Source organism: Rattus norvegicus, chromosome 15 (assembly GCF_021556685.1).
Source record: "Rattus norvegicus strain SHRSP/BbbUtx chromosome 15, alternate assembly SHRSP_T2T, whole genome shotgun sequence".
NCBI lineage: Eukaryota > Metazoa > Chordata > Mammalia > Rodentia > Muridae > Rattus > Rattus norvegicus.
Window position 1 is genome coordinate 16,268,971 of NC_141548.1, and position 15,656 is coordinate 16,284,626.

Genomic DNA, 15,656 nt, shown 5'->3' on the forward strand with positions numbered 1-15,656 from the left:
AGTAAAGTAGCTACCACATAGATGGTGCCTCAGGAGACGGTGCCACGCAAGCGTTTGGAACAGTGGCTGGCCCTGGCAGTGGACCTGTTGAACACGATCACACTCTCAAGCGGGAAACAGACAGAGAGAGTTCAGAGATCCTTGATTTTGCCTCCTTTCCATGAATGATTGATTCTTTTGCGGGTGAACACACTCAGATCTACAATGCTGGCTGCAGAAGACTGCTGCCATCGTGACTGGCACTGTGGGTGCCCAGCTTGCTGCCTGCGGACACGATCCCGGAGGTTTGGATGAAATGCACTGCTTCTGTCAGCCATTTTGCCACCCGCTGCCTCTGTGCCTGAGAAGGCAGATGCTCTCCCACTCTAGCTTTGAAGCTTCGCCACCATGGGGACGTGTGTCCCAATTGTACTTCCCAGTTCTCTATGTAAGCTTCCCCGTGCTGCCTCCTTTCATGTTAATCACAGGGAAAATGTTGGACAGCAAAAAGGCCCTTGTCCCCTCTAGCCTGGTCTCATGCTTTGCCAACCTACCTGTCTTAACATGAACGCGGTTTTATTTTTCCTGCTGTCAAAATTTCCTTTTTCTTTTACAGACTTCATTTTTGTGCACCACCATTAAATGCCTGGTAAAAAGCTCAAATGTGGACTCTGCAGGATGAAGTCTAACACTCAGGGTATGTTAAATTAAACTAAGCTTCAGGGGGAGGGGGATAACATTCTGGTATGACTACTAGTATATTTTCCATTTGGCCTAATGGAGTTCTTCGGAAATGTAAACAGTTGTCATTTCTGTCTTAAGGGAAAGAGCCTCAAACCATCGGGGGTTCAGAGCTGTCTGTCTTACGTATGCAGTCCCCCCTGAATCCGAGTGCACAGGACCGTGTGCCCTTTAGCTGCCTGGGGTCTCTGTCTATCCTCCTACGCTGTTCTTCCTGATCTGTGAGACCATAGAGTGCAGGATGTAGTCTGTTTGGATTTCTGTTTTGTTTTGTTTTGTTTTATTCAGAACTGCTTGGTACAAGTTCACCACCTTCCTTCCCCCTGACTCCTTTCTATGTAGCCAAGGCTGCTGTAAATTTGCTGTACAAGCCACGTCGACCCCTCCTGGGTGTTCCTGTTGATGCCTGTTCTCTTCGAGACAGTTTCTCTGAGTAGCCCTGGCTGTCCATGAACTCAGAGATCCGCCTGCTTCTGCCTGCCTCTGCCTCCCAAGCGCTGGGATTAAGGGTGTGAGCCACCACCACCTGGCTCAGCTGCTTTCTTATGGCAGGATGAGAAGCCACTGTCGGCAGGGCTGCAGGTCCTGAAGCACTCCGGCAGTTCTCAATCTGTGAGTCTCTACCCTTTAATGGGGGTTGAATGACCCTTTCACGGGCCGCATATCAGATATCCTCCATGCCAGATATTTACATCACAGTTAATAATAGTAGCAATGTACAGTTATGGAGTAGCAAGGAAGGCAATTATACGGTTGTGGGTTACCACATGAGGGACTGTGTTAAAGGGTCGCAGCGATAGGATGGTTGAGAACCACTGTGCTATGTTCCCATGTGGGGAGGAAGTTATTCTCCCATACTTGGGGAAGCCTGAGACGACCACAGTATCCTGTCCTACTCAGTTGAGGACAGACCTGACCGTATAACGGCTGATCAGTAAATGCTTTCTGCTGAGCATTCCGTCAAAGTGCACCTGTGGTAACCAATACTCACCACTCACGCTAATGCTTCCTCAGAGCTGGACACATCTTTCCCTGCCTCTGAATGCTCATCCTCTGATCTCTGCCGTGGCTTTGCCTCTCCCCTAATCTCTGCTTCATACACAGCAAGTTATTCTAAACTTAGACCCCATTTCCCTCAGTGTCAAACGCGAAGTGGTGGTGGTGGTGGTGGTGCACACCTTTAAGCCCAGCACCAGGGAGGCAGATTTCTAAGTTTGAGGCCAGCCTGGTCTACAGAGTGAGTTCCTAGACAACCAGAGCTACACAGAAAAACCCTGCCTCAAAAAACCGAAACCAAGGAAGTCCAAAGGCTACGTAGGACCCAATCCCTCGTGCTGTGGCCTGTCTCCCCGACGCTCTTGTATTCCAATCATCTTGTATTCCAATCATCCTCACTTCCTGCTTGTTTCTGAACAGGCATGCTCCTGCCTCAGTCACTTTTCTCAGCCTGCCTCCTGTATACTAGAAAGGGCATTTGTCTAGGCTAGGATGGGGTCCATTTTAAGTCTTTGCTTACAAATGATTGCCCAGTAAGGGTGTTCAAGGCTGCTCTGAGCACTCAAAATGTGACCCACCTTTCCAGATGTAGCTTTGTCCTTCCATATAGGAGCTCTCTTAGGGATACTGCATTAGACATTGCTTCTTGCCTGCCTCCATGGAGGCGCATGGATGTGAGAGTGGAGCCTCTACATCCTCAGATCTGCTTTACCTGCCTCCACAAGATGCTGACTCAAACACAGTGGAGCAAACGGGGAGACCATGAGGAGCGAGCCAGCGGCAGCTTGAGGGACGAGGGATTGAGGCTCACAGCTTGGGCGCTGCCCTTCGGTGTGGGAAGATGTGGTAGCCAGGACGTGAAGCTACTTCATCACCACAAACCAGCAGTGAGAAGGACTGCTTGCTCTTTGCCACTTTCCTCTTGTTCCTCTCTCTATTCAGCTCCTGGGTGGTGCTGTCCACTTTCAGGGTGGGTCTTTTCTAAGGACTCAGAACAATCTAAACCAACCATTACACCGGCTGTCCTAGTTTGTTGTCTATGGCTGTGATGAGTACCTTGACCAAAAGTGACTTGGGGGTGGGGGGTCAGGGGGGAAGGGTTTACTTGGTTTGCATGCCCAGTAAGGAGCACGCTGCTAAAACTTGTTAGACACCTGGGAGAACACCTGGATGTTTGAGAGATGGCCCCACATCTGGTTTAGCTTGACTCACTAAACTCAAGTAGCTGGGACTCTATAGGAAAGCTCTGGCACTTCCACATAGAGTTCATAAGCCCCTCGTGGGACTCACAGAGAACTCTCTAGATGACTGACAATGCTAAGGGAAGGCTGGCCTCAAGGCGACATCCTTACCTCCCGCATACTAAATGCCACATGGTACAATCTAGCTTTCATCAAAAGGGTATGAAATATCTTAAAGATAAAGGCCACTTAATGTAGTGTATGGGTACTGCAAACTAAAGGCACATCTGACAGAGGCTGGGAGTGCTGGGGAACTTGCCAGGTCCTTTTGTGGGTTTAGATGACTAAAATCCAAAGCAGAAAAGGGATTTGAACCCAGCAAGTACCAGAGCCTTGATGTTAGTATTGATCTCCTAGATTACCAGAAGTGCTGGGACCCCAGAGGCAGGTCTAGCCCGTGCCACCTTCCCGAGACAAGAATGTCTCCATGTGTGAGACACGAGGTAAGGGACTCACATTGCTTCAGTGTTCTGAGCACGGAGGTCATGCATTCGACTCCCCAGGGATCGGTCCCCGGCCGGCCACCCACCCTGCGTACTCACCTCCAGTACACGAGCACGGCAATGAGGAGGACGAGGCACACGAAGGTCAAGGCTGAGACCACAATCAGGGGGATGATCCACTCCATCCTCCCAGGGGAGGGGCGGCTTATCATTCCGGAGGTGTTCTTCTCAGCTGCAAGACAAACATCCCAGTCAGTGGACAGATGAGAGCGAGCCCCGGAGCCAACGCACGGTGTTGAGCTCCACGCCGTGGAGAACTGGGATGTACTCGGTTCCAAACCACCCGAGGACAAGCGGGGCAAATGGCTGGCCAACCTCAGATACTGCGCTTGTGTAGGTGGCGCCCTCTAGTGGCCAGCAGGATAGATCTGCTGGTGAGAGTCAAGGTGAGCTCTGCGGAAGACCGACTTCAGTTTTACTCCCAGGATGTTCTCTTGGAGGCTTGAGAAGGGTTTCCTAGATGCAGGAACCAGGACAAACTGGTTGGAACTACAGTGTTCTCTGGTGTTTTTTTCTTCTTATTCATCACTCTGTTTTACCATGGCCAGCAGACTGTTTGGAAACCACCTCTGGCTAACAGATATAGTCATGACGGATCATCCATCCAAATGAGGCTCCCTGCTCTGCTGGCTACAGTGGGCCTGGGTCAGACATTATGACAGTGGGGGTCTTAGCCCAGTATCTAGAAGCCCATAAAAGCAGATATTAGCAGGCTGGAAAGATGGATCAGTGGTTAAGAGCACTGACTGCTTTCCAGAGGTCCCGAGTTCAAATCCCAGCAACCACATGGGCATCTGTAATGGGATCTGATGCCCTTTTCAGGCAGATCTGAAGATAGCTACAGGGAACTCATATAAAACAAATCTTGTTTTAAAAACAGTAGCCAGATGGTGGCTCCTCCTCTTATCACCACTGTAGGGTCTACCCAGCAGGACCAGTCAACAGATCCCTAGAAGGATTGGTTTATCCAATCACCTCCCCTCAATCTTTACAAAAGCCCAGACTGACTAAGGATAGGGAATCAGCCCCCCACCCTCGCCACAGAACATCCCTGCCTCTAAACGGCAGCCTGAGGTTCCACGTAGAGATCTGACCATCGGTGGAGTTCTCCTGGTCGCCTAATACTTCTCACCCCAGCAGATCTTTCTTCCAGCATCTAGGATCTTCGGAGGTCTCCAGATGTGTTAGCAGGACAGCTGAGTCTCTCTAGAACTATGGGACGGGTGCCTGGGAACGGTTAGGGCTGCTACTCCTCACCCGGGGGCATCCTTTGCCTAGATGATAAGTTAGGAGGAGGAGAGGCAGACCTTTGGAGGACTAATCTCAGTGTTACTAATGCTTGAGGCTTGAGTTGGGGAAATAGCTAAGGCCAGTACTAACACTAACCCAAGGAAGGGAAGTTTGGGGTGAGACTAAAGGGTGAAGTGTGTTTGGAACCAGAAGAGGGCATCAGATCCCATTACAAGTGTGTTCTGGATAGAGGAACTGTGGAAGCATAACTGCGAGGAGGGACCAGGATAGAAAACTAGAAATCAGATCAACCAGGGCCTTGTGGGCTGAATCGAGGGCATGGATTTCAGTCCTAGTGGTGCTAACTGTAGGGTTTGAAGTGGAGGCAGACAAACTTCACACACTCATTCTCTCCTCTACACACTGTTTTAATGACAAAGCAGTGGCAACCGCCCAGAGGAGTCAGAGTTGCACATGATAATTTTTCAGGGTTCCAGCAGGGGTCAGTTCAGTCAGGCAATTACCTGGCTGCTGGTTGGGGCATCTCAAAGACCTGAAGGTCTACTAATGGGAGAGGTAAGTGTCAGGAGGTTTGACAGCAGAAGCCACATGACCAATTAACTCTGTTTTTACCCTGGGATGCCCTCAGGTACTAGGGGATGCCTAGTGGCTTTTTGTTCTCCCATACCTTACAGAAACAATTCTTACCTCTGGTTCCACTCATTTCTAAACAGTCTCTGCTATTGCTGCCATACTAAAATCTGTAAGACCACTACAGAATTGTCTTGGCTTTTGGATGACCACTGGAGTAGCCCTGTAGTTGTGAGGGTGAGTGACACACACCTGAGTGTGTATCCCTGAAACTGAGTGGCATCTGTCTACACTGGGGGCATCTGTCTGGCCCTTCCTTTTCCTTCCCAAGATAATCAAGGTCTGGTTATGATCTTCACATAAGCCCTGGGCAAACAGAACGGTGACACAAAGGTCTTCCAGGTCCGAGGAGAGAAGGTTGTGAGTTCATAGCTAACTCTGGTGGAGCTGGGCTGAGTTCCGTCATCCTAGCATTGTGTGGTGCTGTGTGGCACTATTTGCAAAGGCAGCATTGTACAGGGGACCGCAGTCCACAGTCACCTGCATCCTGATAGTGTTTGATTTCAATCGTGGCCTACCTGTGGTCCATGGCAGTCTTTCTTCGAAGGCCTAAGACAGGGGTACTACTAGATGTCCAAACCACGTGAAACCAACCCCGTTGCCAATCTCACAGAACTATCTTGTCTTTGGTATTGGAGACCTGGGAGCGGCTCCATTCCCTGTTAAGAGTCCACAGTGTTCCTCTTCTGAACCATAGATTCCTGCTCAGAGAGAGTAGGACGAGGGCCCAGCCAGCCAGTCTGCCGAACTGTAGTCATGTCTAAGCTCTGTCCTCACTACCTCTAGAGGGTGAAGCAGGGCTAAGGTCACAGAATCAAATCTCGACTCTGCCACCACATGTGTAGCCTTTAACCAATAACCTAAGTGTGTTTGTTCCTGGACTCCGTCATCCATAAAGCAGGATGGAGAGCACATGCCACGCAGGAGTATTAGGGGCTGTCATGGCTATTTTTGGTTGTCAGGTCTGGGATTAACTAAAATTCAAGTGGCTGGGTACACCTGGGAAGGATTTTCTAATTACTTCAAGTGGGAAGACCCACCTTTAATCTGGACCTTTTAAGGGAGAAAGTTCCCCCTTAAATCTGGGCCACGCCTTCTGGTGACAGCTTATATAAAGAACACAGAAGAAGGAAGGGCTTGCTCTTTGCCTGTTTCCCCTCCTCACTCACGCTGGCAAGCCCATTCTTTCCCTGGCATCCTCCCAAGGCCTACTTCACCAGGATTCTGCATATGCCGAGGACCAGCTGAGACATCCAGTGTCACGGTCTTTCTGTCAGGAGAGAGCCACGGTTCAGACCACAGCCCGTAAGCCACTCTAATACATCCAGTTTCCATACATCACAGATTCATGCTGTCAGTTCTGTTTCTCTAAAGAACCTTGACCAATCCAGAGATTCTCACTGAGAAGATGTGTGCAGAATGGCTGCAGGTGTACCCACTCCAGGCAAATGCAGAGCAAAGTCCACCATCACCCCTGAGGCTCGCACAGCACAGGTCACACATGGGTTTTCTACAGCCCTGCAGGCTCCCTAAAGCAAGGCTGACCTCCATGCAGCTCTGGATAAGTGAAATACTGTTAATAATTACTATTGTTAATTTCCTCGTGACTCAGTTTCTTCCTCTGTAAAAGGAGGAAGCAATACCGAGCCGTGCATTGTGGAGTAAATACATACACGACACTTAGAATGCTGCCTGGTCCTTGTCCTGGCTACCATTAGCTGTTGTGCCTGTCACCATCACTCCTGCCATCTGAAGTAGCATCGCCACGTCAGCTCCATCACCGGTCTCTACACTAGCAGCCTGGAGCAACACCAAGGGGATGGGAACACTGCCTGGGTGGCTGCTGAATCTGGGTGTGGGGGATCACATAGTATCTCGGACAAACACAGCACGAGCACAGGGTTTTGCCTACCTACCTGCCATGAGCCTGCCTGTAAGACACCGGAGTCCCAAAGCTGGCCTTGAGGGGAGACCCACCACGTTCTTTCTATTTCATACTTTCAAGAAGACAGCTGTCCCATTGTTGAATCAGTCTATGACCCCAGTGAAGAATGAGCTGCTAGGAGGTACTAAGAACTACAGTATATCTGTAGCCATTTGCTCAGGCCCATGATGGGACAGACGGTACAAACCTATATATATGTGCTGTGGTTTTCTTATACATAACATTTATGATAAAGTTTAATTAATAAATTAGAATAAGTTATTAATAACAGTAAAAATGGAAAGAATCCTGGAATAAAAGGCACGTGGCTATCATCTTTTCCTCTCAAAATAAGCATTCCTTGAACATAAGGACCATGATAACGGGCCGTGTTGATCTGATGACTAAGTGACCAATGAAGTGTAGGTGCTGAGCACGGTACAGACACGAGAGGTAATTCACTTTCTAGACAGCATGGCTTTAAGACAGTATGACCTTCCTTTCAAGATTCTCATAACCAGGCAGAGGCAGATAGATCCGTGTGATTTCTTTGAGGGGCCAGACTTCTCAAAATGATACACATAATTGCTAAATTCTATATCCTTTTTATGTCGTCTGTACAGGGGTTGACTGCTGGTAACTCAAGCGGCAGAAAGCAAAGCCTTGAGGACTCCTGTATAAAGGTCTCAGTTCAACCGAGGCAGCGTAGGCCTGACAGCAAGATCCTGGACCTCAGTTCAGGAGGACCTGGCTACAAACTGTGCAGCTTTGAGCAAGTGACGGGCCCGTCTTAGCCTCTGGTCCTGCCTCTATTAAAGGAGAGCTGGCGATTACATTCCCTTTACTGGGCACAGAGGATTAAAGGATGACCCACGCAAGCTGAGGCTAAGTTATGCCTGTATAATTCACCAGTCAAATGCAAATGAACCCTTGGGGCCCTGGTTCGATCTCACTCCTTGAGGAATGTCCAGAGGGAGCACAGTAATGCAGGCAGGGCCTGTGAATGTCTACCTCAGGTGCTCACGAAGCTGCTGCTTCTAACCAAGGGCACCAGTGGCTTATGCCACCAGCCCCGCCTTACGCAGAGGAGGGTCTTGGGCTCTCAGTATGTACTTGATTCAGAACCTCCTTCCAGTTGGAAGCGAGCAACTGGCTAGCCCACTCTCAGCTATGAAGAAGGGAGGTAGGAAAAGCATAACCGCCTCCCTTCCTCTCAGTATTCATTTTCACATCCAGCAGTAATTGAGTAGAGTGCCTTCGTTCTGTTTAAAAAAAAAATTCAAAAAAAGAAAAGAAAAACAGTTTTCAGTGGCATATGTCATCACTGAATTAATGCTGTTTGCCTTTTACTGGCTTGGCTCTCATCCCAGTAGAAGCAAATAAAAACCGAGTACAATGTACTATAAATGCGACAGGCAGAGAGACATCAGATGGACCCAGCTGAAGTGCTTCCTGCCTCACGGAAGGACTCCGCTCCAGCCACAGGTCAGGAAGGACCAAGACCGGATTGGTCGTGAGAAAAGGGTTCCTTTCTCTCTTACGGAGAGACATGTTAGGAGGGTCTCCACACTCACCAGCATACGGCCTGTTCTCATCGAGTGTGACTTCGCTGTTCTGAGTGATGCCTCATTAAAAACCACCCACTGTGAATAAAAGAGGCTGCTCTTCCCTCTTCCTCTCTCTCTCTCTCTCTCTCTCTCTCTCTCTCTCTCTCTCTCTCTCTCTGTGTGAGCGCATAATATAAAATTTACCGTTTTGAGCATTTCTAAGTATATAGTAAGGGTATAAGTAGGGTTAGGTGTTAACCCTGCTGGGAAGCTCATCTCGATAACTTTTTGATCTTACAAAGACGAAACTGTGCTTGCCGAGTCACACCCTTCCATCAGCTCTCCCAGACTCTGTTCCACACAGAACTGTCAGGTCGAGGGTCTTTCAGAGGAATCACACAGGACTTGTATTAGTGACTGGCTTATTTCACTTAGCATTTCACGTTTGTCCTTGAAGGCTGATCCAGGGTGTGTGTGTGTGTGTGTGGTGGGGAGGGTTTCTGTTTGCCCCTCCTACTCCCCCCTGACAACCTACAGGGATCCTTCCCAGTGCTCAGTAATGCCTCAAGAATGCTGCATTTTGTTCTTTCATTCTCCGACGGACATTCCGGTTGCTTCCATGTCTTGACCACCCTGTGCGCGATGTGGCTAGGAACATACAGGGACGCCTCCTCCAGCCGCTGCTGGGAACTCTTCAGGATGCCCACCCAGAGGTGGAATTACTGAGTCCTTATGTTCATTCCATTTCCACTTTTTTTTTTAACCCCCACCTTACCCTGATTCCAGCCTCCGTTTTAGGATTTGGTGTTTCACATTAAGAGTTGTCGATGAGTTACGAACACACACACAGACACAAAGACACACAGACACACACACACACACAGAGACACACACACACACACACACAGAGACACACACAGACACACACACACACAGTTACACACAACAGGACCTGGCTCTGTGTTCTAATTGACATGTGTGAACCACACTAGACTACCATTTATCTCCAGTTGTACCCATGCCCAAAGTTCTCATTAGCAAAACTCCCCAACTCCACAAATGGCCTGCTTTGCGAGATTTTGACAATCAAATGATGATCTGTCACCTCTGGTAGACCTCGGAATGTTGAGGGTGTTCAGCCATTCCCGATGTAGTCCAAAGGTCCCGAGATAACCTGTCCTAACCCACTAAATTGCTACCAGGGACACATGAACCATCCTGTAGTTTTAATCATGTTATTTGCACAATAGCCAAGACGTTGAAGCAACTTGAATGGCCACCAATGACCTGCCAGAGGGACACCAGACCCACCATGTGGTCCCGAAATTAGTTGGCAACAAAAGCCATATACAAACTGGCATCAACTACTCTGCCCCACCCCGCCCCAGTTTCATCTTCCTTCTTAGGGCTTGGTTTAGAGCTACACAGACTTTCCTGGTTCAAAGATCACATGTAGTGTGGGAGGAAAAAGCTTTGAGGAACCAAATACTTTTTGAGAAGAAACTAAACCGTGTTTGGCAGCCAGAGCTTCAGCTCCCCAGTGATGATATTTATCATGGCACCCACGAAAACAGCAAACAAGTACACAGGACGCAGCTCACAAAAGGAAGCAGACCACTTAGCCGGCCGTGGCTGAATCTTACCTGTGGCACCCTCTACAAGTATCATGCCATGTACTTAAAGGGAAATACACAATATTGGTCCTAACCTATGGAGAGCTCAGTGCTGTGTTCCTGGCTTCTTCTTCATGCTAGAGAACTTACTCTGATACTAATTTTTTAAAAATATTATGTGTGTGTGTGTGTGTGTGTCCGTGTGTGTGTGTGTGTGTGTGTGTGTGTGTGTGTGTGTGTGTCCGCGCGCGCGTGCTGTATTTGTAAGTGTGAAAGCCAGAGGACAATTGGTTTGCTCCTTCCATCACGTGTTCTGGGGACAGAACTTAGTTGTCAGTCTTGATGGCAGCTACCTTTAGCAGCTGAGACATTTTACTGGCTTTGGCCTTTGAATCACAGATGATTCTCCTCCCCTCTCTCCAAGGAATCTTCCTTCAAAGGAAACGAGATAGAGTCGGTTGCTTTGGCACTGTTGATATCCTCTCGCTGTGGAGTGTGTGCATGGCATTCCCTGGTCGCATCCCTGGCCTTTGATGCCACCATGAGTACCTGCTCCACAGCCCTGCACAGAGGGATGGAACACCCTATGGAGAACTTCTGCTCTATGCGGGAAAGGGTCAGCTTTTGAAGAATGCACATTTCCAGTCACCTCACGATGCTTACTGTGGGAACTAGTACCAGAACACACAGGATCACCTCAGACTAACAAAGTGACCTGGATGTGGTCCTTTACCCCCTAAACTACGGTTTCCTCAGGAGCTTGGAGTGGTGGTAACTGTGGCAACAAAGCTCTCAAGAGAATGCCTCAGGGCGAGTGACACAGGAAGGTGGCTTCAGCATGGGAAGAGCTCTCAAGGTACAACAAATGGGAACCCAGGATGTAATTATTTCAAAAAGTCACTTTTTAAAGTTGGGCCCCTTGGAGCTTGAGGTTTTCAACAGTTTTTCAAGGGAGCGGGTGTCTAGATCTCAGCATCCCCCATTATGGCTCAGATGCAGCGGAGCAGAAATTTAGGAACTGCCTGTGTCCCTTTTTGCAATCGCAGCTCATGGGCCACATAACTCCAAGCCACAGGTGATACAGTTTGTTGTCTCACGGTTTGTCATCTGCAACCCCTGACCCTCTCATCACCTTCAGCACCCAGCTCAGGATGGACCGGGAGGGGAAGTAAGCATGAACTGAAAACATAATTTCTTTCAGCTAAGGAGACACAGACAAGCCTCACCCCCAATCATGAGCTTGTAACTGACACGGACCCTGAAATGTTCCTGCCCATGCATGCTGTCCCCATACACTACCTAGGAACTCCCTCGGATGCCTTCAAATCTGCCTCTACATGGCAGGCTGTGGCTCCTAAGGAGGAGCCATTTTCATGCAGTGCTTACCCAGAGGATGCCTGGCACTAAAGAATGCTAGGGAAGGGTTTGGTGAAGAATACACACAGAAAGAGACACATACACACACAGCACAGACACAGACAAAAACACAGACACAGACACACACACAGACACATACAACACACACACATACACACACACACACACACACACACACACCCCTCCAGACCCCTCGACCCCAGCCACTACAGTGACCTGTGACAGCAGTGGCCACTCTAGCCATGGGTAAATGCTAACTAACTATTCCCACCTGGTCCAGAAACACATTTGGTTGGGCTTCTGCCAAAGCTCATTGCCTTTTAATATTTAAAACCAGGGATACTCTGCACAAAAACTAGGATTTCTGACTTGCAAGAAGTTTCCAGTGGCAATGGTCAGAGCAGAGAGGGCCAATATTGAGGAAAGATAGGTTGTCTAGAGTTCGCTGTGGTCCTCTACTCTCCTTGATCTCCTTGTCTTTTCTCTCACCACAATGCCTCCTCTGATTTCTGCTGCCTATTTGGGTTTACCACGCCTTTTGCAGAAGGATTTCTTTCCATGCTCCCTAGGAGACAGCACTAAAGGTGTCCTCCTGGGGAGTACAGCGACCATGTCACCACCATAGAAGGACCTGAGCAAGCCTTTGGGGAATCCTGGCTGAAATGAGACATGTTTTTCTCACTTTAGGCATTGCCGAGTCTTCAAAGACACTGAAGATTGATTCACTGACTGCTCTTTTCTTCATGGGAAGAAAATATAACTGTGGAATAAACAAACGTATACTCAAAGTCTCTAAGATCGATCACCACTAACATTGACAATGGTGGTTATTTCAGTTGCAAGAGCCAGATGGACGGCATGTTGTGATGGATGGGAAGGAATGAGATCCTGGGACTGCAAACCACACCGATGAGACTTTGTGTCTTCCCACCTCTAGTTACTCCAATCCTTTATTAAACAACAGACACATACATGTTTGCATTTTATACCAGACGCTGGAAAATGACATACTGTGGACCAAACGCAGGCAAATGCCTGTCTTATAAACAGACGTGCTTAATGCAGTCACAACCCCACAGCTGACATAGGGGCTGCTTGGTGTTGTAAGGATGAGAGCCATGACCTGTAAAAACTGTGTACTGTTTGCTCTCTTCCAAAGCTTTGCGACTTGTGATCATAACGGAAAACCGCTTTCAAATTCAGAATTATCTCTGTGGCTTTAGGGAGAAGCAGTTCTTTCTGCTCTGACTATAGAGATCACAGGGCGCATGAGTGCTGCTGGGTGGGGGCGGGGCGGGGCTGATGTATCCCAGGCTGGTCTTGAACTTCTGACCTTCTCTCACTCTCACCCTCTGAGTGCTGGATTATGGGGCTGTGCCACCTTGCCTGTATGGTATATATGTGGTGCTGAAGCACAAAGTCAATTTTGCTACATTATCAAACCCCCACTAGGTCATTTTAACTCCAGGTACTTGGAGCTGCTCCTTAATGTTCATTCAGATTGCAAAATAGACCTCCAGGTGCTACCTCAAAGCTCCCATTGTTACTAGGCATTTGGCTGCAGGCACTCCCCAGTTCTCAGTACTAATAAGACCAGCGGCTTTATCAGCATGATCTTCTGCTCTGACTGGGAAGCACTTATCAACTGTATTCTGCAGATAAGCAGAAACTTTGCTTAAGAGTCTAGTGAATGGAAGGAGGGGTAGCTACTGAGTTGAGTAGCTACTCCTGCAAAATCTAATTGAAGTCTCCCCAGAGGGATGAAAGCTGTTCTGAGGAGTCCCAAGCTCTTCCCCCTGAGTCTGGGGTCCAGCTCCTGTTTGCTCTTTCAAGACTCAGTCTTGGAACCCTGCCTTTCCACTTAAGCTAGAAACACTCCCAGTTCAAGCCCATAGCAGATACTGTTTTCAGACACTTAATAAAAGAAGTGTTTCTCAGAAGGTGACTGAGTACATTCAATCCAATGCCGTCCCTGGTCTTAAAGAGGAAACACACTGGCCCAAGCCACATGGCCATGTCCATCTCTATGAACAGGTAAGTGTTCTTGAGGAAAAGTTAATGGCACAAGTCACTTCTCTTGCTGGTATCTACCCCCTGGTTTGCCATTTCAATTAAAATCTAACCTCCAGCCTAGCTAATGCTCCCTTCACTATCTTGATTTTCCCAGTATCCAAACTCCATCCTTATTACTGTTCCTTCCTCTCTGTGGTCCACTTCCACAGAGTGTTCAACCCTCCTAAAGTCATTCCTAGTTCAGGATCTTTCCACCTGCCATTGCGGCAGACTAGAATGTTCTTCCAGGGGTCAGTGAGTGGCTAACACCCCACACTGGCCTCTCTGCAAATTCTATGTAAGGTCATGCAGTTTTTTCTGGGCTATCCTAAACCTTTCCCATGAGCATGTACCCCTCAGAGAACAGAAGTCTCTTCCTAATGCCTCATCTAGAACCTGGTATATACTGTGGGGGAACTCCTTACTTCTTTATTATATTTAAGTGCTAGAAATCCAACTGTTACACAGCAGTTTCTCAAGGGGAATGCCTAGCTCACATAAGAACTGTGTCGTCTGTGGCCTCACATTTCTTTCATCCACACAAGGCTCCTGTGTCTTTCCATCAAATGGCCCCACACTTAACAACACCCATGGGAGACTCCTTCTTAGAAAAAAATTAGTTCATAGCAGCTTTAAGGGAAAGTAATTCAAAACATGAAAATGTATTCTAAGTTGTATCTTAACATATGAGATCTCAGCTTTAGATGAATTTTAATGTTTACAAGTGCAAAAGCAAATAAATATTTACCAGTTGCCTTTTTTTTTGCACTCATAATTCCACAACAGCTTAAATGAAAAAAACATTGTTGCTAAATGTCTTGCAGTCTGGCAACATGAAGGGTTTCTTATTAAGAAAAGCCCTCACAACAATCTCAGCCCCTCATGCCACAGCTCCAGCACAAGCGTCCGGATGGCTCATTAAGATCTGAGCATGTGACTGAGGTGAAACATCAACACTGGTGTCAACTACCTGAGGATCTCCACAAGTGGAGGCCAAGCCAGTCACACCTGCTTCCCCAGGCTAGAAATGGGGTGTTTCACATAGCCCCCCAGGGTTTAAGGATAGCCAGCCACCTTTCCACTACATCTGCCTCCCCTGCTACAGATGGAGATTTCATGTGACTACCCATGGCTTGTCACGGCTACCCTTCCTGATGGGGTACGATCACAGACTACTAAGACTAGGAGTCTCCGGACTAGACACATCACCTTTTCTCATTTAAGGTGTGTCTCTATCCTCCTCATAACTGTCAGCCATGACATCCTGACTATATCTTCTATCACTCTTTCATAATCAAACATCCCAGTTGGGCAGTTTCCTGGCTTGCCAAAAAGAAACAACAACAACAACAACAACAACAACAACAACCAAACAAATAAAAGAACAAAAAGCAAACAACAACAACAACAACAACAAAAAACCCATCCCAGCAGCTTGCTCTCCAACGTCTCTGCTACCTAACTCCTTGGAATGTACTCTAGCTGCTGTCAGTCATCTTCCCGTCATCCCCTCTCTTTCAGAATGCAGGCAAGGAACTCCCCTGGCAGATTATCCAGCCTAATGCAGGACACAACAATGGCTACCTAGAAATAGATTGTTTGCACTTAATAAATGATTGAGGAATAAAAACATGTGTGTGTGTGTGTATATATATATATATATATATATATATGTATATATATGTGCGTGTGAGTGTATGTATGTGTATGTGTGTGTGAGCACGTGTGTACATATGTGTGTGTGTGGTGTATGTATATATGTGTGTGAGTGTATGTATGTGTGCATGTGTGTGTACACATGT

General features: G+C 47.9%; 1 protein-coding gene and 1 long non-coding RNA gene across 4 annotated transcripts in view; one reads left to right on the top strand and one right to left on the bottom strand.

Moving 5' to 3' along the window:
- Ptprg (protein tyrosine phosphatase, receptor type, G) overlaps positions 1 to 15,656 on the bottom strand; it is a 683,481-nt gene that overhangs the window by 78,370 nt on the left and 589,455 nt on the right. For all 3 annotated transcript variants that reach the window (XM_087584907.1, XM_087584908.1, NM_134356.2), the window contains 1 exon segment: positions 3,500 to 3,632. In XM_087584907.1, the coding sequence (XP_087441033.1) occupies positions 3,500 to 3,632 (133 nt within the window).
- LOC148000841 (uncharacterized) lies at positions 8,663 to 14,613 on the top strand. Its single transcript, XR_015638667.1, has 3 exons — positions 8,663 to 8,750; positions 10,850 to 11,281; positions 12,490 to 14,613. It is a non-coding gene; the product is annotated as an uncharacterized LOC148000841 (long non-coding RNA).